The sequence below is a fragment of the Equus quagga genome, chromosome 12 (genome assembly GCF_021613505.1).
Source record: "Equus quagga isolate Etosha38 chromosome 12, UCLA_HA_Equagga_1.0, whole genome shotgun sequence".
Classification (NCBI taxonomy): domain Eukaryota; kingdom Metazoa; phylum Chordata; class Mammalia; order Perissodactyla; family Equidae; genus Equus; species Equus quagga.
This window is the reverse complement of record NC_060278.1, coordinates 76,101,333-76,123,710: the sequence shown is the minus strand read 5'-3', so window position 1 is coordinate 76,123,710 and position 22,378 is coordinate 76,101,333. Positions and strand designations below refer to the sequence as shown.

The 22,378-nt window shown below is 40.8% G+C and overlaps 1 protein-coding gene across 1 annotated transcript in view; it reads right to left on the bottom strand.

Annotated features, from left to right (window-relative positions):
* Positions 1-22,378, bottom strand: part of PAK5 (p21 (RAC1) activated kinase 5) — a 179,821-nt gene that overhangs the window by 105,535 nt on the left and 51,908 nt on the right. Inside the window, exon 2 of the mRNA XM_046679440.1 lies at positions 3,975-4,189. Coding sequence (XP_046535396.1) covers positions 3,975-4,178 — 204 coding nt within the window. The 5' untranslated portion in view covers positions 4,179-4,189. The remainder of the gene's footprint in view (positions 1-3,974; positions 4,190-22,378) is intronic.

Here is a 22,378-nt window from a genome sequence, read left to right as displayed (position 1 = left end):
TTAAGTAAAAAAAGCAAATTAGAGAACACTACAGTATACAGTATGACAATACTTAATAAAATTCAAGTACGCCAATAATACTATTTAATATTATTTCTTTAGTTCTACATGGAAATAAAAAATAAATTTGAAGCAAATATTAAGAAATGCTATTTGTTCACTTGAGGTAGAAGCTATAAAGACTTTAAAAATTATCCTCTGTATTTTTTTAAGGCTTTTCAAATGATTTCTGGGCTGTTAACAAAGAGAAAGTGTGATCACTATGCTCTAGTTTCAGTCCACCTAAAACAGTGGTTCTTAAAGTCAGTCCCCCACCTTCAGCAGCATGAGCATCATCTGAGAGCTTGTTAGACATCAAATCATTGGACCCACCCCAGACCGACTGAATCAGGATCTCTAGGGTAGAGCCCAGGAATCTGGGTTAGAACAAGCTCCCCGGGAGATTCTGCTGAAAGCCAAAGTTTGAGAACCACCGGGCAAGAACAAATGTGACCATTCAACCCGCCCTCTACAAAAATGCATCTAATTCAGCAGGAATTTTGGTAATATTGCTTATGATGTTCTTGTGGACAAAATGACGTTAGGTACAAAAAGAAGTTTCTCAAAGATATTTGTCAAATGATTTACAGGGATCCTCCCCCAACCTTTAGGCATTCAGGTTATCTCGGTTTGCCTACACTTCTTACACTTCTTTGGCTTGGGTACCTGGACTTTAACTTACGACACAAGTCCAAGCTAACCCGTGGCTTCTGGTCACATTTCTGAGATCTTGGAATTCTTGGCCAGTAAACTTGTATTGATTAGACCTTATGTAGACAAATTCCTTTATAATTACCTAAATTAAGGTTCTCAAAGTGTGCTTCCTGGAGTAGCACATGAGCATCACCTGGGAACTTATTAGAAATGCAAATTCTTGGGCCCCATCCCCGTCCTGCTGAGTCAGAGACTCTGGGGATGGGTCCAGCAATCTTTGTTTTATCAAGCCCTCCAGGAGATTCTGACAGACTGTAGTTTGAGAAACACTGATCTAAATAAATCTACATAGAAGAGGTGTGTCCTGGTAAGCATGGCAGGCAATTTAGAGAAGCTTCTGAATCGGCACAGCTGGAATCCTAACCAATCAGAGAAAAAGAGGATTGGTTGCAATGGCTCATTTCCACTCAGCACTAGCCTGCCTGCAGCTTACTGACAAATACTGAAGCAGCGGCACTTTGTCCCAACATAAGGCACTATACACGGCTTCCATTTATTGCTTTTATGTCGTGTTCTCCTTTCTCATTTTTCTTTGTTTGCTTTAAAGGACAACTTGACCAAATTAGAACTGTTGGTTCTACTTGACTTAAATAACTTTGCCAAAATGGCTTTAAATCTGCACAAATCTATCCACTCCTTTCTGTCACTTCGTTCACAGCTCTTATTTGAAGGAGTGTTCTGATTTCTGAGATATATTCTGCACGGTTCACGATACGTCATTCCCAAGTGACTTGGAAGATGTCTCCAGAGAAGGCAGTTCCCAAAAGTGGGATCATCCAAAGCGCATGGCATCCCTGGCCTCTTGAAGCTTTTACTTCCCTTATTCTAAGAGGCTGGTGGACTTGGCAGGATTCTTTCGGACCATCAATGTTGTCCAACAGCTGCCAACAGCGCTAACTGCACTCACAGGATTTGGAGAGAGAGAGGATCAACCTGAAAGAGTCTGGTGAGAGTAGGACGTACAGATTTCTTGGGTACTCTTTCTGGGAAAAACTCAACCTAGCTGATTATAGTTTTGTCTCTTGTTTGTTTTTATTTTTTTCTCGCAGGCAAAACTATGCCTGGAGTCTCATTTGCAGAAATCCAGGGCTGGATCTATACTTGAGATGTATTTTCCAGTCACCAGCCAGTTAGCATTTAAGTGTCTATAACAAATACTTTGATTTCATACAAACTGGATGCTCACACATTTGATACCAGGGCTAAAAAGCCCATAAAGTGAGTAAGAGGATCACGGGCTCAGGAGCTCAGCCATTAGGAAACCTTGCTCCAACTCTCAGTGGGGCTGATAAATTCTGTCCAACAGGATAACAAGCCAGCTCATCCCAGAGACGGAAGAAATGAGCTAGAAAGTCCTCTTAAGTCCCACGTCCACTGAGCCTGGTGGATTAATTGCTGAGAGAGGAGCTGCTTCTTTCACTGCCAGCTAGTACCTTCTAGGAAATGGACAACTGAAAAACCATTGTGAAATAAACAACACATGATACTCTGTCCTTACCCAAAAACAAACACTCTAACAGGAGAACACACGTCCTGGGCCTTTAGTTAGGATATTACACTAAGACTCTGCCTCCTTCTAGAATTTTCCTAAGCCAACGATACCTGCACTCAAAGGTAAGAAAATAAGCCCTAGTTTAACTTGACCATTTTTCCTTCACCAGGATGATCACAGCAGAGGGCTTTTCTGGGCACATGTACATCCCATTTTTCTGGGTTTTATAAAATATTGGGATATGAGAAAAACAATGAAACTAAAAGGAAAATTCATTCCAATCCTAACTTCTTTTCAGATATGGCCCAACCTATTATCTGGTCGTTGGTGAAGAATTAACCTTCTGTTAGGGAGAAAATTGTGTTCAATAGTAAGATATTGCCTAATATTAACCAGTAGAATTGGTTAATGGGTCAGTTTCTATTAAATATCAATCAACACCTGTTTCAAATGAGAAGTTCCTTTTGCCCCTAAAGATTTATCTTCTCAAATATCCATCTTTTGAGTATTTTACATTTTAGCTGGCCTGAAAAGTTTCAAAATCCTATCAGAAAATCAAATTCAGAAGATGGAGGATTAGAAGACTTTGCATTGATCTTTGGGCAGAATAGACCCCGCATGTTCAAGATCAGAATAGAACAACCAAGACTGTGACAAAATCACCGTTCGAATGTAGTCAGCTCGGATGACACCTTATAAACATTTCCCATAACTTACCAGCTATGCTTCTCTGCATCCTTTTACAAATGTATCCACTTTTGTTTTGCCCATTATTTAAACACAATGTATTCGATATTTACATTAACATGGAGTAAGGCAGTCCTGTAGCTCAGCTGTCTACTAATATAATGAGCAAGTGATAGAGGATAGAATCTGATCTGCTGGACAACAGGATGACAAACTTCAGTGATGTCTAAGGAAGCTTTTGGGCAATTGCTTGATGGTCTATGGAATTCTTATTCTGAGATGCAGAAGGAAACTGTAATGGCTGGATTTTCTTTGCAGTAACTTGACAGATCTGAAATTTACCATGTCTGATTTCTGCTTTAACACAATTATTTTCATGAACATTCCTTGTCAAAAATCTACTGGCCATTTGTCTAGGGTAAATTACACCCTTTTCTAGGACTCAAATGATTACTTTTATTTGAAATAGCTCTTAGACTATGAAGACAAATGGGAATATATGTATACTTATATATATTTGACTACATATAAAACATGTAATATGTGTGTATATGTATATATGTATGCACATATGTGTGTACACATATACCTAAAATCATTTATGTTGTTAAAATCTGTTAGCAGTAAACTTTATATAAAAATTTGAACATTCTGATGGCAAATGTGAAACAAAAGGTTGTCTAATATAATGTTTAATCAGAGGTTATTGCCAATATGTACCAGAAGGGGTGGATAATATTCTTCAGTATAAAGACTAACAAACATCATTAAAAGTAGAAACAAAAATTTCCTATTTTGTGATTGCATGTTATATGTCTGATTTAAAAAAATCTCACATCTGAGAGCTGAGATTCCTTTTCATGTGCTACAATTTACAGTAAGTGGTGAACATTACAATCACTGAAGAATAATTGTGGATAATCTCCGGATATTTAAAAGCAAATAATTATTTAGGCATTTGATAGCTTCCCTGTAAAGATCGTACGCTGTACCAGATGAGAACATGCTTCTCAAGCACTGTAAAGACAGAGCCTCACCATACCTTCATGGGAGCCAGCTGGATGGGTGTGATGCATGAAGGGTCCACCATGGGCTTCGGCCTGTTGGCTGTGTCTGCCAACAGGCTGTGCCACTGCTGGGGGAGGCCGGTGAATTTCTGTTCTTGTGGATCAAACCCAGTATGAACCCTGTGTTCAAAGTTAGATGGGCCAGATATTTCAATCTTTTTCTTTTTCTTTCCAAACATGATGCAAAAACCTGGGAAATGCAAACAGAAAAGAGGGAGCTGTTTATATCTTGCCAGCAGAAGACCATAGGAAAATTATTAATTCATTCACAGTTATATCTTTTCAGTTATTCCTCTACATACCAACTACAAAATATGAAAGTTGGATTTTCAGTGTGTGTAGATAATTTCACTCAAAACTTTTTGTTCTCTCCTTGCACTTGCCATGTGGACTATAGTTCCCTGCCCCATAGATTTTGGACTTGGCCATGTGATCTGCTTTGACCAATGGACTGTGGATGGAAGAGACAGTGTACCAGTTCTGGGTGGAGGTTTTTGGAAGCACTGTGTTTCCACTTTCCCTCTGGTGCTCCTGCCACTTGGCGTGAAGATCTCTCTGGAAGGTGATACTCTCTGAGCCTAGGTCCTGGACGGAGAGATGCATGAAGCACACACAAATCTGACCTCCAGTCTGGAGCAAAGCCCGAGTGAGACACAGCTGAGCCACAGGTCACTCGTGAGTAAGAAATAAATGTTTGTAATTAAACCACTAAGACTTTGCCCTTGTTTGTTAGGTGGTATTACGAAAGCAAAACCTGACTAGCAGGCAGGGAGAAGCATCTCAAAATTTGGTGAGCACTTTAAACCTACAACATTTGTGTGGAAAAATACAATATGTGTATACATGAAAAATGAGGTTCATAATTATATTTACCACATAAACTTATTAGGACGAAACAAGTAAACATTTGCAAAGCACTTAGAAAGTCACCTGGCACAAAGTGTGTGCTGCAAGAATTAAATATACCTCTGGACAAATACACAAGAAACTTGACTGGTGTTGCCTGCAGAGAAGCTCACTCAGGGGACAAGACATGGAGGAAGACCCACTTTTTCACTGTATATTATATTTAGAATTTTGTACAATGTATTCTACCTGTTTGAAACAATGTAGTTTTCCTAGTTAAAATATCCTGCGACTGAGAAACCTCTAGAAAACATGTACAATAGGCTCTGTGTGCCTTGTAGTATGGACAACATGTAAGATAACCTGGGTTTGAATCCCAGATAAGTCACCTATTTGCTTTGATCTTAGGTAACTGCTTTTCTGTCTCCGAATTTATTGTGCACAAGACATCACGATCATTTGGGGAATCCTGACAAAACTGTTGTCAGCACTATAAAAGATGACGTTTTGGCTTCAGTGTTGCTTTGTTGGGGAAGCCTTATCTCAGCCTTGAATAGGTGGGGTATACACTCCTACAGCTCTATGTACATACTCTTCACAGCATTCATCCACTTGCTGTCAACTAATTAGGTGTAACGGTGTGGCTGGTGTCTGTTTTCTCTACTAGAATGTAAGATCCACGAGGGGAAGAGATGCTGCCTACTTGTTTGTTACTGTTTGCCAGTGTCTGGCCTTTCGTTAAGCTCAAAATATTTGCTGACGGACTAAAATCACCCAGAACAGTCTACATTTACTCAGTGAAGTGCACCTTGGATCAGAGCTCCATAGATGTTAAACTCTTCTCTTGCTGTGCTTCCTCCTGTCCCTTCATCTTCCATTAAAATGTCAGTTTCTTCTTTTAACCACTTATCCTTTATCAGCAAGCAGGATCTTCCTGTTGCCTTCCAGTTTTCTCAAGCTCCTATTCACCCTCATCCTGCACTGGAAAGCCTTAGTGTGTCTGGGCTGCTATAACAAAATACCAAAGACCAGGTGGTTTACAAACCACAGATATTTATTTCTTACAGTTCTGGAAGCTGGAAGTCTGAAATCAAGGGGCTGGCAGATTCAGCGTCTGGTGAGGACCTGCTTCCTAGATGGCCATCATTTTGCTGTAACCTCACAGGGAGGAAGGAATAAGGGAGCTCTCTCAGGCTTCTTCTTGTAGGGGCACTGACCCCATTCAGGAGGGCTCCACCTGCATGAGCTAACCAACTCCCAAAGGCCCCACCTCCTAATACCATCACCTTAGGGCACAGGATTTCAACATGTGATTTTTGAGGAACACATTCAGACCACGACACTGGTCTGATATATCATCTCTGGATAGTGATTAGCTCCTTCACAGCCTTTTAACTCCCCAGACGCTGTCAAAATCCATTCTCCCATCCATCCTGGGAGATATTGCAGACCAATTTGGAAAACTAATATACGGTGATAATGAAAAACTAATAAAAGATGATAAGGGCTCAAAATACCTTGATGTGTTGTCTCTCCTGGAAACAATTATAATTTAAAAAAATCTTTAAGTACATAATTACAAGTAGATTAATAAATAAAGGTCAACTGATTCTAAACATTGGAGTGCACCTTAAGCCAAAGTGTAAAAAAGTAAAGGAACCCAGCTGCGGTGGACTGTTGCAGGAATGGCCCTCAATGTTTCACGCCTCCAGTGTCCATGCCCTCGGGTGGCCCTCTTGCACACTGACTCTGGACCTGGATATGTAATTTTCTGTGGCCAATGGGACAACAGAAACCATGACACAAGCATGAAATGTGCTTGCACACTGAGGCTTGCTCTCTTGCTGCTCTTGGAACTTGTAGCCCAGCATAAGAAGAAGGCCAGGCTATCCTAGTGGAGGATGACAGACCATGCAGCCGAGACACACATAAGTCCAGCCAACAACCAGCCAACCCCTGGAAGCAGAGCCACTTAGTTGACCAGCAGCTATCCACTAGGTAGGATCAGTCAGAAGAAAACACCCAGCTGAGCTGGACCTAAAGTGCCCAACTATAGAATCAGGGCACAAATAAATGGCTGTTGATTTAAGTCCCTATATTTTGGAGTAGACTGTTGCACAGAAAAATAATAGCAGAGACCTGATTATCATCCCATACCTTGCATCTTCAGATGCCCATCATTTTTCTCTATTTTAGCTGTTTCAAAGTCTCAAGTAACAATGTCCAATCTGGGTAACTATATTAGCCGTTACATAATTGTTGACAAGTGTTCTATCTCTGAATCTTGATTCTGGTGCTATCTGGTTGTTTGAGGGCCTGGAATGTTTTCAGTGGCCATGATATTATACCGAATAAGTAAGTGGCTCTATATACCATCTCTCAGTATTATTCAGTGAGAATAAAAATACATTTGAAAATATAATTTGGTCATGTGTTGGCTAAGACCACTTGACATTTTAATAAACTTAATGACCATTTTTTAAAAATAAGGTAGCAATTATTTTAGAAAAATCATTTGAGAAGAGTTCTTTTACATGCATTCATACTTGAACAAGCACTGAAAACGCTAGGTAAAATATTTTTAGAATCAAAATAGAAATGTCTTACTATTCCCTCCCTGATTGTGAACTTCTCAATGGTTGGTATGCCACTCAAGTGAGAGTACAAAAAAGAAAATGTCAATGAACTAATACTGTTCTTGTTTTTAAACAAGACAGTTGTGGAGAGGAGACCCAGGGCTGAGTTAACCTACCTACACTGCATCCTGTGATACAAATGTAATGTAAGAGGCAATAAATTATAGCTCTACATGTCCAGTAAGTTTGAGTTAAAGAGGTGTAGAGGAAGCAAGTTAAAAGGAAAATAAAAAACAACTTTAAATCCTAAGGCACTGCCCCTGGGAAGCTCACACTTGACTAAATGCAGAGAGAGAACCTCCATGGCATGTAGTGATAGTCCATTCGTGCTGGCCATTACTCTGATAGTAATGATGAATCCCACACTCAGGTGAAAGAGACAAAGTCCTAGTGTTCCAATGATTCTGGCTACCACGGGTGACTTTGCTGGTATTTGATATAATGGTGGCATAGCTTTCAGCATCACAACAACATGCAGCCGCCACAGTACGACAATTGACAGACGGGTGGTGTGGTTCCCTGACCAGGAAACGAACTCTGGCTGCAGCAGTGTGTGCTGAATCTTAACCACTAGACTACCAGGGCTGGCTGGAAGAAATCTACATCCCCAGTCTCCAAGGCAATGCTTTGGCATCTCCACTGTCATCTCAGCCCTCAACCTGCTTTCAGGGACACCGTTGGTCTTACCTTTGCAGGACGTCCTGCTTTAAGCAAAAGCCTAGTCTAAAAGCTTCTGGGTGTGGCCATCTCCCAGTGCAGGTCTCTATTAGCTGGGATAATGAGCAGAGATTCAATGAAGGGCTGGCAAGCAAAAAGAGCACCTGGAACCATTTGTATCATGCCATTTGGTGTGGTGGCACAGCACTGCACTAGGGGCCAGAAAATGCTACTGAGACTATACTCATATAGGACTAAGTGTATGCCAGACACTGTTCTATATGTGTACACTCACTTATTCTCTTCACAATAATTTATGTTGTAAGGAATATTACTATTCTCATTATACAGATAAGGAAATTGAAGTCCAGGGAGATTAATGAATGTGCTCAAATTCACCTAAGTAGGAAGAAGCTAAAATGGGATTGAAACCAGGCAGTCCACATCCTGAGAACAGGCCTGTACACACTCCTCTACAATCACTGCCTTAAATACTAGTCCCACCTCCACTATGTGGAATGCCCTGGAGCCCTGGCAGCGTCCCTGAGATGGCGTATCCTCCTCTCTAAATGGAGATAACTCCATTTGCCTAGCTTCTGGAATAGTTAGGAAAACTAAGTAAGAAAGTATTGGAAGAAACCCTTCGAAAGTAACATCAGCACTAACAGTACCAGCTAACTGAAGTGAATATTTCCTGGAATCAGACATTGTCTAGTGTGATAGCCATTCTCTTATATTCTGAGACTTTGTGAGGGACCACCTTTATTTTACAAGTGTGGGGAATGAAGTTTTGGGAGGTCAAATGACTTGATTTCCCAAGGTGGCATGGTTAACAAGTGGCAGAAATGCACTCAAATCGAAGTCTACTTAACCCCAGACCCAGCTCTTAAAGGCTGCGCCTGACTGCCTGATTGCAAAGTGCCACTGCAGATTGTATGTGATTTCTTTCACTTAAAGTGAATTTTAGGCAAAACTAATAATCGTGTACCTGGAAACATCCTGGGGTGTGTAGGCAGGTTGTGGGGTTGGGGTGGGGGGGGGCTCCCAAACTCTGTGTGACAAAACTCTGTGTGACATCACAGAGCAGCAGGGAATTTGGGATGAGCTACAACAGAAACACACATCACCTTGCAAGAGGTAAGCTCTTTAAAAAAATAAAGTATTATTCTAAAGAAGCCATTACAAAAAGAAGAGAAAGACGAGAAACTTTGGGAAAAACAAAAACTGGAATAGAAAGAAAAACATAGCCATAATATAATTCTTAGCTCATCAGTAAGCAATGAAAAAAATCACAAAATATAAAGTCCATTTATTGAAATAACCGAAAGTAGCAAAAAAAATTATATTGGAAAAATAGAAAAGGTGTGAAGATTGTGTACTAAAGCTAAATTCTATCTACTAAAGCAGAAAATGAAAAGATGGAGACATCTAAAATTGATACAACTGCATACATATATTTTTGGGCATATGTCAAAAACTGGGGAAAAAAAAAAAAAAAGGCCAAAACCAAAGAGATGTCATGGTGGCCTCTGGGAAGCAGAACTTGGAATTATGATGGGGTAGATCAGAGAAACGTTGGACTTACACTTTTTTTGTAAATCATATGTGGTATATTTCTTTCCTAAAATATTTTTAAACCAACTGAAAATAGACACTTGGTAAAATTAACATGTATCAGTATATATTCAAATAAAACTTTAAAAATCTATCCTGTGGGTTAATGTTCAGAAAAAGAGATTGATTTACATGGGTAGCAGAGTAAAAAGAGGGCTACCAACCATCATTTTGAGATCATATCTAGAGTAGCCATCACAAATGATTGAAGAAGATGTTACCCCTCGGGAAATACACCAGATGACAACTTGGGCTTTCAAATGGTGCCAGCCCATTTAAATTGTCCTCTTGCCTGAGAAGTGGTAGTTCATACAGACTGAGTCTTCATTGAGGTATTTGAATCATGAGTAGATTTCTAATCTTGGGCCCGTGTAATACCCTTGTTTCTATTGTTCTATATAACTTGCTAAAGTTTTTGAGTTTGGCAAAACCTATCTAATTCTGTGGTAGCCATATCCCCTGAAAGTGGTGCATAGCTTGCAAGAAATATCTTCTCTGATTGTTGAACTACACATTTACAATTGGATGAGCACATGGAGACATGGAAAGAAATCGTGTGTGACAGATAAGACATAAATGAATGTCCCCTATTTCCAGCCTCTCTAGCCTGTGTCATAGCTTATAGGTCCTTGGCTTATGGTATAAGCATTGTATTAGTCAGGGTTCTCCAGAGAAACAGAACCAGCAGGATATATATAGGTAGATTTATAAGGGGAGATTTATTATAGGAATTGGCTCATGCAGTTATAGAGCTGAGAAGTCCCATGATCTACTGTCAGCAAGCTGGGGAACCAGGAAAGCTAGAGGTGTAATTCACTTGGAGTCCACAGGCCTGAGAACCAGGGGCTGATGGTGTAAGTCCTGGTTCGAGTCAGAAAACATGAAAACCAAGAACATCAATGTCAGAGGGCAGAAGACGATGTCTTAGCTCAAGCAAGGAGAGAAAGAACTAACCATTCCTCTGTCTTTTTGTTCTATTTGGGCCCTCAAGGGATGGGATAATGCCCACCCACATTGAGGAGGGCCATCTGCTTTATTCAGTTCACCAATTCAAATGTTAATCTCTTCCAGAAACACCCATGCGGGCGTATCCAGAAAGAATATTTACCACCTATCTGGACATCCCTTAGACAGTCAAACTGACACATAATATTAACCATCACAAGCATGTCAGTGAGAATTTATAAGGACATTCTTCTTGTTTACATAGAAAATGAAGTGACCTTGCCTGTAGATTTTAAAACTCTACCTGAATGCAAGCATGCTTACTGGCCCAGAAAATTGCCACTAACACTTTTTATTCTCCTGAATATTTTTGGCGCAGAAAGTCAGTTTCAGGGCTACGAATTCCATTTTTAACTTTCTTGCTCAAAGTCTAACTTGTTATATAAATGCCGGGTAATTTTATTTTTTTTTTTTACAACTTCTGTATTTTTTATTAATTTGTAGAGCTGGAATAATCAGTAAGAATAGTGGTATACTGATGGGAAATATCGGTAGTTTTCAAAATGATGGCATGCTCACAATGGGTTTTGAATGGAGTTTGGGCCATAGGATACAAATTCACGAGGTATTCGTTCTCTAGTGTATTCAAAATTATTAAAATTATATTTGAGATACATGTACAACATGGATTAAATTTGAAGATATTATGGTAAGTGAAATAAGCCACACAAAAAAGGACAAACATTCTATGATTCCACTTACTTGAGGTACCTAAAGTAGTCAAATTCATAGGGGCAGAAGCAGAATGTTGGTTGCCAGGGGCTGGGAGGAGGGGAGAATGGGTACTTACTGTTTAACGGGTACAGAGTTTTAGTTTGGGAAGATGAAAAGGTTCCGAAGATGGACGGTTGCACAACAATGTGACTGTACAATCATGTGCCGCATAACAAAGTTTCAGTCGATGACAGATCACATGTACGACGGTGGTCCCATAAGATTAGTACCATATAGCCTAGGTGTGTAGTAGGCTATACCTTGTAGGTTAGTATAAGTGCACTCTATGATGTTTGCACAACAACAAAATTGCCTAATGATGCATTTCTCAGAATGTATCCCTGTCATTAAGTGACACACAATTGTATTTAATACCACTGAAGTGTACACTTAAAAATGGTTAAAATGGTGAATTTTAATGTTATATACATTTTACAATCATCATCATAATAACAGACAATGGTGTGGATGTGCTCCAAGAGCTCTGACCTGCATAGGAGGAAGCAGTTAGCAGAGAGGGGCCATGCTGAAGATGGGGTAGGACAGGGACAAGATGAGCAGAGCTGGAGCAAATCTATCAGATAATCATTTTGCTCACATCCCCCTTCATCATCTCAAAGGCTGTTGGTCTAAGAGAGCTGAACGCTGACCCTGGGCACAGACAACTATTCAGGGGTACGCTTGCAAGCCCTACAGCTGAAGTGAGGAGTCTGTGTAATTACTGGACTACAAAGGTTTTCAGCCAGACAGACAGCTGGATACTTAGAGTAAGAATTTTACAATGATGTCTTTAATGTACATCTCAGGAGTGATTCTTTTCTCATTGACTCCCTCCTGAAGAGATTTTTCTTTTCTGAGCCTCAGATCTATTTTGAAGAACTTGGTAAATGTAATAATGGATATTTAAGTACTTGAGAAATACCTACTTGTGTTCAGATAATTTAGGTTTAATGACTGGCCTGTCACTGGGAGAAGAAAGATGACTGTTGAGAAACTGTATTGCAAGAGGGGATGGTACCAACCACACCATCCCCTTGTTGAGATGTCATTGCTCAGATATGCAATTGTCATAGCATTAGAATCAGGAACAAAACTTTTAGTTATGTTGTTTTTAGGTAAAATATAACATAGATCACACATTTGGGATTCAGAAGAAAATATTAAAAACTTGGGATGGGTTCATAATATAATCTAAAAATAAAGTTTTTTTCTAATAAAAATTATCGTTATTGTGTCCAAAAAGATGTAAATGACATAGTTCCCTTTCCTCGTATTCTTTAATTGCAGTGTCTCCTGGACGTCCCCCATGGGACAGTCACTGTGTTCCATCAGGTGTTTCCCACTCCAGAAAAACTGCTTCAAAGCATGTTGGGTCAGTAAAACAGATTATTCTTGTACCTGGTCCTCATTTGCACTGCACAGACACTCGAGATCCAGTTGCTCCATGCTCTGCGCCTGCTTCTCTCACCTGAGCCCTAAGCCAACTACACCTGCCTTCTCAACAGCTGGAGCCCCCTTTCTTCCTTTGTAGATCTGACTCTGCTTCCAACTTCTATCCTTTGGATTTGAACTCAGCTTTCATACCCGACTCCTTGTTTTTATGTGTCCTTCTCTACTGGGTGACTCTCCAAGGCCCTTCCCCCGATCCAATTGTTTCGATCTCACCTATCTGCCAGTTCCTTCTCATCTAAGCTTTTTGATTCCGTCCTAATTCTAGAACCTGTGGCTGCAGTTGGAGCTGACTCCACATTGTCTAGACCCTCAACATTGCAAGACCACTCTAGTCTAACACACCACTCCATCCTGGCTTCAACGTATCCATCTCATTTTTCTGCCTCTCAACACCCAGGACTCCCAAAAGGCATGCTTTGAGGAAAACATATTTAAATTCTAATCATTTTCACAATGTCCAGAGTGATAACATAATGTAAAAACAGTAACAAGAAAATCATGGTTTTGGGCCAGCCCTGTGGCATAGTGCTTAAGTTCGTGTGCTCTGCTTCTGCAGTCTGGGGTTTGCGAGTTCAGATCCTGGGCACAGACTTACACACTGCTCATCAGGCCATGCTGTGGCAGTGACCCACATACGAAATAGAGGAAGACTGGCACAGATGTTAGCTCAGCAACAATCCTCCTCAAGCAAAAAAAAAAAAAAAAGAAAGAAGAAGATTGGCAACAGATATTAACTCAGGGCCAATCTTCCTCACCAAAAAATAGAAAGAAAATCATGGTTTGTAGAATGGCACCAAAAAATTTTAGAGTAAGCACTCAAAAAATTTGCAGAAAAATTGTGTTAAATGTTATAGTCAAAAGCTACTATTTCAACATAGTCTTATCCTATATTACAAGTTTACTTTCTCCTTATGCCAATGACCTCAAATATGGAGACACAGCCCAGAACCCTCTCCTAAGCTCCAGATTTATGCATCCAAATCTTCTCTTGGATTCTTCCCACTCTTGACACTTAGCATCAACAAATCTTAAGTCACGGTCTTCCTACTTGTTCAACCTGTTCCTTCTCTAGTTATCTCAATTCTAGCATGTAGCTCCATGTTGCATCAAATTGCTGAAGCCAATTCTTGGAATCCACTCTGACTTCCCCTTCGCTATCATCCTGCACATTCAATCACCACCAATTCCTGTCCATTCCACTCCCTAAATGCCCACTACATCTGCACATCTCTCTGAATTCCCACTGCATTAGTTTTCTATTTCTGCTGTAACAAATTACCACAAACCTAGCAGCTTAGATAACACAAATTCATTATCTTACAGTTCTGGAGGTCAAAAGTCTGAAATGGGTCTCACTGGCTGAAAACCAAGGTGTCAGCAGGGCTGTGTCCCTTTCTGGGGCTCTAAAGGGGAACCCATTTCCTTGGCTTCCTGCATTCCTTAGCTCTTGGACCCTTCCTCCGTATTCAAAGCCAGCAACACTGCATCTCTCTCTGACTGGGCTTCCTCACACACAGCTCAGCCTGACTCTTCTTGTCTCGCTCTTCCACTTTTCAGGCCCCTTGTGATTACAGTGGGCCCATCTGGATAACCTCCCTGTTTCAAGGTCCATTTATTAGCATCCCTAATTCTACCTGCAACCCAAATTCCCCATTGCAATGTAAGCTAACATTCTGACAGGTGTCAGGAGTTAGGACTTTGACAACTCGGGTGGGAGGGGGACATTATTCTGCCTACCACACCCACTGTCACTGCCAATGTCCGTGCCACCAGCATCCTCTCCTAGGCTACTGCCAAGGCTTTTAGCTAAACTACCCTTCACCAAGCTTGCTCCCTTCCAAGCAGCCTTCCACCGTGCAGGCAGACCAATCTTTCTAAACATAAATCTGATTGCAGGGCGCTCTCTCTCTCAAGCTTTTCCTATGACTTCCCACTGACTTTAAAAACAAAACCAAACTCCTTATTGCAGCTCACAGGGCTCCTGGTCCACCCCTTGCATACCTCTCTAGCTGCATAAATCCCTCTCCCCTTCATTAAGCCTTACGGTCCTTAGGCACCTCCATTGCCTTAAAGGCCCCCTGCCTCCTCCAATTTCTGCCTCCTCCCACCCCAGCACCTCCCCTTTCATCTCACCCCTTACCCTAGCTCTCCCTTCTGGTCTCAGATCAAATACCACTTCCCCAGGGAGGCCACTTTTGAACCCCAGAATCCCTCTCTTTTCATGTTCTCCACAGCTCTGGTATAACTATTATGCCACAGAAAAAGATTATTCCAAATTACAGAAGTAGTGTAGGAACACATGCTGTTCAAACAATAAAGAAGCAGAGAGAAGAAAAGCTCAAAGTCAACTGCCACACCTGTTCCCACCGCAAAACCCCAAACCCGGACCTTTTTCTATTGGCTTATGCCGCCCCTGCACACAACCTGAATTTCCATATATAAATATGACAACACTATGTACACTTTTGTGGGTTTGCTTTTTGTGTCATTTAATGTATTTTGGCCGTTATGTTAAAAAAAAAAAAAGAAAGAAAAGCAAGACTCGGCTAGCTTTCCATATCAGTACACATATTGACACTTGCTTTTTTTTCTTTAAGTCTCCATAGCATTTTATAAAATGGAATGCAATGCAATTCTTCCATTGATTCCTTTATTGATTAACATTTAAGAGGGTTTTTTGGGGCTCTTAAAAACAACACTCCAGTGGGAATCCTGGTGTATGTATTATTCTGCATAAATATGAGCAGTTCTGTGGCATAGATTGCCAGATATGGAAATAATAGGACAAAAGGCATATATGTTTGTTTGCCAGGGCTGCCATAAAAAGTACCACAAACTGGGTGGCTTAAACCACAGGATTTACTTTCTCACAATTCTGGAGGCCAGAAGTCCGAGACCAAAGTATCAGTAGGTTAATTTCTTCTGAGGCCTCTCTCCTTGGTTTGTTGATGGCCATCTTCACATAATCTTCCCTCTGTACCCAGCTGTGTCCAAATTTCCTATCTTTATAAGGATACCAGTCACATGGATTCAGGCCCACACTAATGACTTCACTTTAACTTATTTATCTCTTTAAAGATCCAATTTCCAAATGCAGTAACATTCTGAGATACTGGCAGTTAGACCCTCAACATATGAATTTGGAGAATGGGGGGCACAATTCAGCCTCTAATAGCATGTATGCTTAAAATTTTTAAAATGCTGGCAAGTTGGCTTTCAGAAAGCCTGGATCATTTTCTTCTCCTACCAATGCTGTTGGAAAGCAAAGTTGGTCTTCTCCAGTAAGCCATAAGCCCCATAAGTTGATTTCCATCTTTTCTGTGCCTGGCACATAGTAGATGCTCAATAAATATTTGTTGAATGAATAGTCACTGGGACAAAATATTTCCCCTGCTAAAGACAATCTGTGGTTTAACCAGATTGGCAGACCAGAGAGTAAGATTGGCAGCATGTGACATGCACGCATCTGAATCCCTGTCGGGGGCTCTGCTTCTAAGGAACCCTATTGGAAGAGACAGCTGCCCCTGGCAGAGTGGGACAGAGAAGCCAGGTCTCTTGAACTTTTTCCTTGTAAGTTTTCTATTTACTAAGCACTTACCGTGTACCACGCACTGTAGGCAAAGTGGGGTGGTAGGGGGAAGACCCTACAGAGAACAGGTGAGAGATTTTCTAGCAGGGGTGAAAGACACACAGGTATCGTGACATCTAGAGTCAGGCTTCTGGGTTCAAATCCTAGCTCTGCCATTGAGTGGGGCAGATTACTTAATCTCTTCATGCCTCAGTTTTCTCACCAAAAAAGTGCAGCCCATAATTTATACCTTTGTCAAAGAGTCATTACAAATATTTAATGAGTTAATGCCGTTAAGCACATAAAACACCATCTGGTACAGAATGGGAATTCAATAACAGTTAGGGATTACTATAACAAAGCAAAGAAACAAAACGTTATAGAGTATAAAAAGGACTATGAAGTTAACAAAATAAGGTCATGGATGGAACTGTGCTATTCCATATAATAACCACTAGCCACATGTGACTACTGAACCCTGGAAATGAGGCTAGTCCAAACTGAGATGTGCAGTAAGTGTACAATATACACCAAATTGTGAAGACTTACAAAAAAATGTAAAATATTTCAGCTATGTACATATGCGTGTGTGTGTGTGTATACAGTCATGCATCACTTAACAATGGCAATATGTTCTGAGAAATGCATGGTTAGGTGATTTCAACATTCTCTGAAGGTGATAGGGTGTATGTATACAAACCTAGATGGTATAGTCCACTACCCACCTAGGCTAGATGGTGCTAACCTCATCGGACCATCATTGTGCATGAGGTCCATTACTGACCTAAACATCATAATGTGGCATATGATGGTATATACTTTTTACTTTGAAATATGATAGATTCACAGGAAGTTGCAAAGATAGTATAGAGAGGTCCCATGTACCCTTCATCCAGTTTCCCCCCAACAGTTACATCTTACATAATTACAGTATGATATGAAACCCAGGAATTTGACATTGGTATAGTGTATGCATATAGTACTACATCACTTTATTACATACGTAGATTTGTGTAACCACCAGCACAATCAAAATACAGAATATTCCATCACCACAAAGATCTATCTCCCTGTTGCTACCCTTTTATACTCACTTCTATCTCCTTCAGCCTTTGCAACCACTAATCTGTTTATTTTCATAAATTTGTAATGATGAGATTGTTACATAAACGACATTACGCAGTATATGATTATTTGAGATTGGCTTTTTTGCACTCAGCATGATGCCCTCAAGATCCATCCAAGTTGTTTTATGTATCAATAGTTTGTTCCTTCTTATTGCTGAATAGTTTTCCATGATACGGTGTACCATAGTTTGTTTAATCACTCACCTATTGAGGGATAGTTGGGTTGTTTCCAGTTTTTAGCTATTATAAATAAAGCTGGTATGAACAAAGGTGTATAGGTTTTTTGTAGTCTTGAGAATTTTTTATATTATGTATTGAAGTGACAATATTTTAGATATTTTGGATTAAGTAAAATATGTTAAATTAATTTCAATTTTCTTTTACATATTAAAATATAGCTACTAAAATATTTGAAATTAAATATGTACCTCGCATTATATTTCTATGGAATAGTGCTGTGATAGAGTAACTTTGACGAGAGTAATTGTGTAGCCACTTGTGATATGGATATGGGTGAAGAATGCTTGGAGTTCAGCTTTTATAGATAAGAAAGCGTGGGTCTTCCAAAGTTGAGAAAGAGAATTCCAGACAGAAGGAACACAAAGGACAATGACCCCAAGAGAGAAAAGGACTTGCTTTATTCAAGAAAGAGAAGTAGCCTGTGTGGCTGACGCAGTACTGACTGAAGTGAGGAATGGAGGGTCTAGCATCTTGAGACAGCCACTGCCTAGAAAGCTCCAGATCCCCAGCTTCCCTTTGTATGCTACTCCATCGACACCAATGCCCAGATATCCTCCTCTACTTTCTGAGGGTAATGGGTAGGAAAACTTGATACAGAAAGTATTTTCAAAGTGAGTCTTTAAGTGGAGTGGAGTTTCCCAAATAGACATTGGCCTGTATTTTAATCACGGCAAGACCAAATTTGCTTAAAATTTAGTCGAAATTGTGAGTAGATTAGTGTCACAATTAGCTTTTGCTGCATAACAAACTAGGCTGATATTTAGTTATGTAAAATGACCACCATTTATTTAGCTCACAATATTGCGGGCTGGCATTTGAGCTGAGCTCAGGTTGCTGGTTCTTCTGGTCTTGCCTGTGCTCACTTGTGTGTTCTGTAGTCAGCTGGGGTCTGGTCTAGGATGGCCACATGGACTCTAATATTTCAGCAGGATAGAAAGGACTAGTTATGGTGGCATCAGGGTTCTGAGAGAGGGCAGAAGTGGGGTCTCTTCAGACCTAGGCTAGGAAGAGGCACGCCTTTGGTTCCACTATATTCTATAACCAATGCAAGTCATCAGTCTAGTTCAGATTCAATGTGCGGGGAAACAGAGTCTACCCTGTACGGGAAGGAACTGCAAAGTCACATTTCAAAGGGTGTGGCTACACAGAGACACAGAGAATGAGGACAATGTTTGTAATCCACCACAATTAGTAACAGCTGTGTGCTGGTAAAGGTTTAACAACTGGCTCTAGGGAGGGGGCCAGGCAGGCGGGCAAACAAGCCCTGATTGTAGTGTTTATCAATTTCTGTGATGCAAATACTCCCAGAAAGGCTGATTTCGAGCTACCCAACTGACATTGCTGAACAAGGAATTTTTAAAAGATGCGCACAAGTGGCTCTCACAAGCCTATGTGAACCAGTTCCAGCAAACTGCGGACAGTAACCTCTAAATCTGGGAGTTGGCAGTGTAATGCTCCAATTTCTGCCACTCATCCACTCAGGACGGCACACTAATATCCCAGACCTCTCTTAAAAAGGCTACTGCAGGGGGCTACATGCCCCCAGCCACAGGTACAAAGGCCTCCAAATTCCTATATTGGATATAAAGATTTTAGAGTTGTTTGCAACAAAACTATGAGATCCATGGTAGACGTTGTCATCATCTAATTCTCAAAATTCCCAGGTTATTGAAAATAGGATCGTGTGTGTATGTGCCCGTGCATGCACGACTGGCTGGCAATCAAAATCAGATCTTCTATAAATCATAATCGGAACCACTGTCAAGTTTAACAATATTAGAGACTGCTTTCTTTCCTTCAGTCTCCAAGAAGATAAAAATTGATGCATCAGAATTGCACATGGAGCAAAATAATCTCAAGTAACCTGAATTTTGCTTTATTTAAATTGGTCAGATGTCTCGCACAAACACTTGCCTAATTTTGCTCTCTTATCTGAGGGTCACATGCTGACACCACCTCCTGGTGAGAATACAGGCTTCCCTTGGGCAATGGCATGTGTCTTATTTCCAAAAATAAGTCATTATCATTGCTACCAACTGTTTGAAAGCCTCAAAGAGTTGGGCACTTGCTTGAGGTTATAGGAAGGGTAAGTTGAGAAGCTGTTCACTTCTGAAGTCTCTGATCATGTGTATTTTTACAAACAGAGTATTGGTTGTAAGAAATTCTTTCCTGTTGAAGAATATTGGTCAAAACATCAAGAACAGGGGGCTGGCGCCATGGTGTAGTGGTTAAATTTGGCCTGCTCTGCTTCAGCAGCTTGGGTTCACGGGTTTGGCTCCCGGGCCCAGATCTACACCACTCATCAGCCATGCTGTGATGGCAACCCACATGTAAAGTGGAGGATGACTGGCACAGATGTTAGCTCGGGGCTAATGTTCCACAAGCAAAAAAGAAGACTGGTAACAAATGTTAGTTCAGGGCTAATGTTCCTCAGCAAAAAAAAATAAATAAAAAATCAAGAAGAGATTTTGCTGTTATGCCTAAAGAATGGAACCTCCTTGCTAGTTAAATACTACAAACTAGTAGTACAATTTTAAACAAAAAATATTTTTCTTTTTGTTTTTTGAGGGATTTTTTTTGGTTTTTACTTTAAACCGTTGGAGTCGATCATTGGCTATTGCTGCGTCTTCAAACCATCCAACATTCTGAATAAATAAAAGCTATACTCCTGCTGATGTGTCAGCCTCAAACTGAAATTTCCATGCATAGAAACCCCTACCTCAGGGTATGATGCTCACCTTCTGGTTCTCCTCTTCACATCTGCTTCTCTGTGACAGCAAGCATGCCAAAGGGGAAGGGCCAGAATGCTTGTTCAGCTCAAGTCAGATCAGCTGAGAGGCCCAATAACACAGCCACAACAATTAGCCTCTGATACCATAACTCCCTTCCAAACCTGAAGCTGCCCAACTCCTACTGTAAATGGTTCCAGAGTATTTCATTCAATGCCTGTCACTCGAGATGCTCAACTCCCAGAGCCCAAGGCTAATGCTGGCAACATGGGGCTAAAGGTAACCAGTATGCTAACGGTTTCCAGAATTACACAAGGAACTGGAAGAGCTGCAAGTGAATTATACAGCAAACTGGCTGCGTGCACATGTGACATGATTTGCATTCCAAGCTGACTAAATGTGTTGTAGAGCAAGATTATTTTAACTCGTCTCTCCATTCTTTCTTCCCTCAATCCTCCCTTTATCTTTTCTTAACAAGTATTTTGTTGAGCATCTACTAAACGCCAGGCGCTGTCCTGGGTGCTGAAGACTTGACAGAGAAACAAAGATCCCCACCACTCTTATGGGATTCACATTCCAGCCAGGAAAGAAAAACAGTAAACGAATAAATTGGTAAATTATTTTGTGTATTAGAAGGTGATATTGGGAGACGGGAAAAAAAGCAGGTAAGGGAGATAGGGAGTGCTGGGGCAGGAGAGTGGAAATTGTAAATTGTGTGGTCAGAGAAGATGCATCTAAGAAGGTGATATTTGGGCAAAGATCTGAAGGCAGTAAGGATGGAAACCATGCAAATATCTGGGCAGAGAGTTCTAGTACAAGGCAACAGTAAGTGTAAAGGTCTGGATGTGTGGACACACCTGGTGGGGTCATGAAAGGTGGTTAGTGAGCTAGAGAAGGGTGAGGAAGGGGACACAAAGACATGAGGACAGATGTAACAGGAAGGCAGATAGCATAGGGCACCATCCTTCAAGAAGTGTGGTCCCCAGAGGAGCAACATCATCATCACTGGGAAGCTTGTTAAAAATGTAAATTTGAGGCCACACCCCAGACCTACTGAATTAGCAACTCTAGGGAGCGGGACCCAGACATCTTTGTTTTATCAAGTTCTCCAGAAGGTTTGAGAAGCAGTGACTTAGGGCACCATCTGCCACCACAGGACCTGGGCTTTTTCTCTGAGTGGAATGGGAGGTGATTTGATTGATGTGAAACAATATCTGATTTAAGATGTGATTAACTGATTGTATGTTTTCCAGGTATATTCATTTTCCTAGACCACAAAGGGTAGTATGGTGAGGAGACGGTCATGTAGGACCTGTCTCCTTAACATGCCCTCCTTGGGGCTCTCTTCAGCACCTCTGGGCTCCTCTGGACAGTGGCTGGTCCTGGAAGAGAGGATGCCATTTGATACCAATACACTGCAATGGAAGCCTGGGTCCATCTGTAGCTCTCTCTCCCTGTGACTCTTGACTTTCAGATAACTGCAGCAAAAGAATTTTTCCATATATGGTGGTTTAAGATTTAGCATAATTTGATGCCTACCTGATGGGGAACCATTTGTTAACTCAGCAAGATGTGGGCAGTGGTGTTTGCCAGGTACTGGGCATTAACAGCAACCATATTTCTTACTATGATCACTCCTTGGTCATCTTTTTTAAGATAACATGGTGATGTCCACCATGATTATGGGATGCAGGCTTGGAATAATGATGCTATAGAGAAGAGTAACTAAAATGTTAACAGCAACAACAAAATGTTTCCAAATGTGTATGGTTTTCACATGCTCCCCCTTCT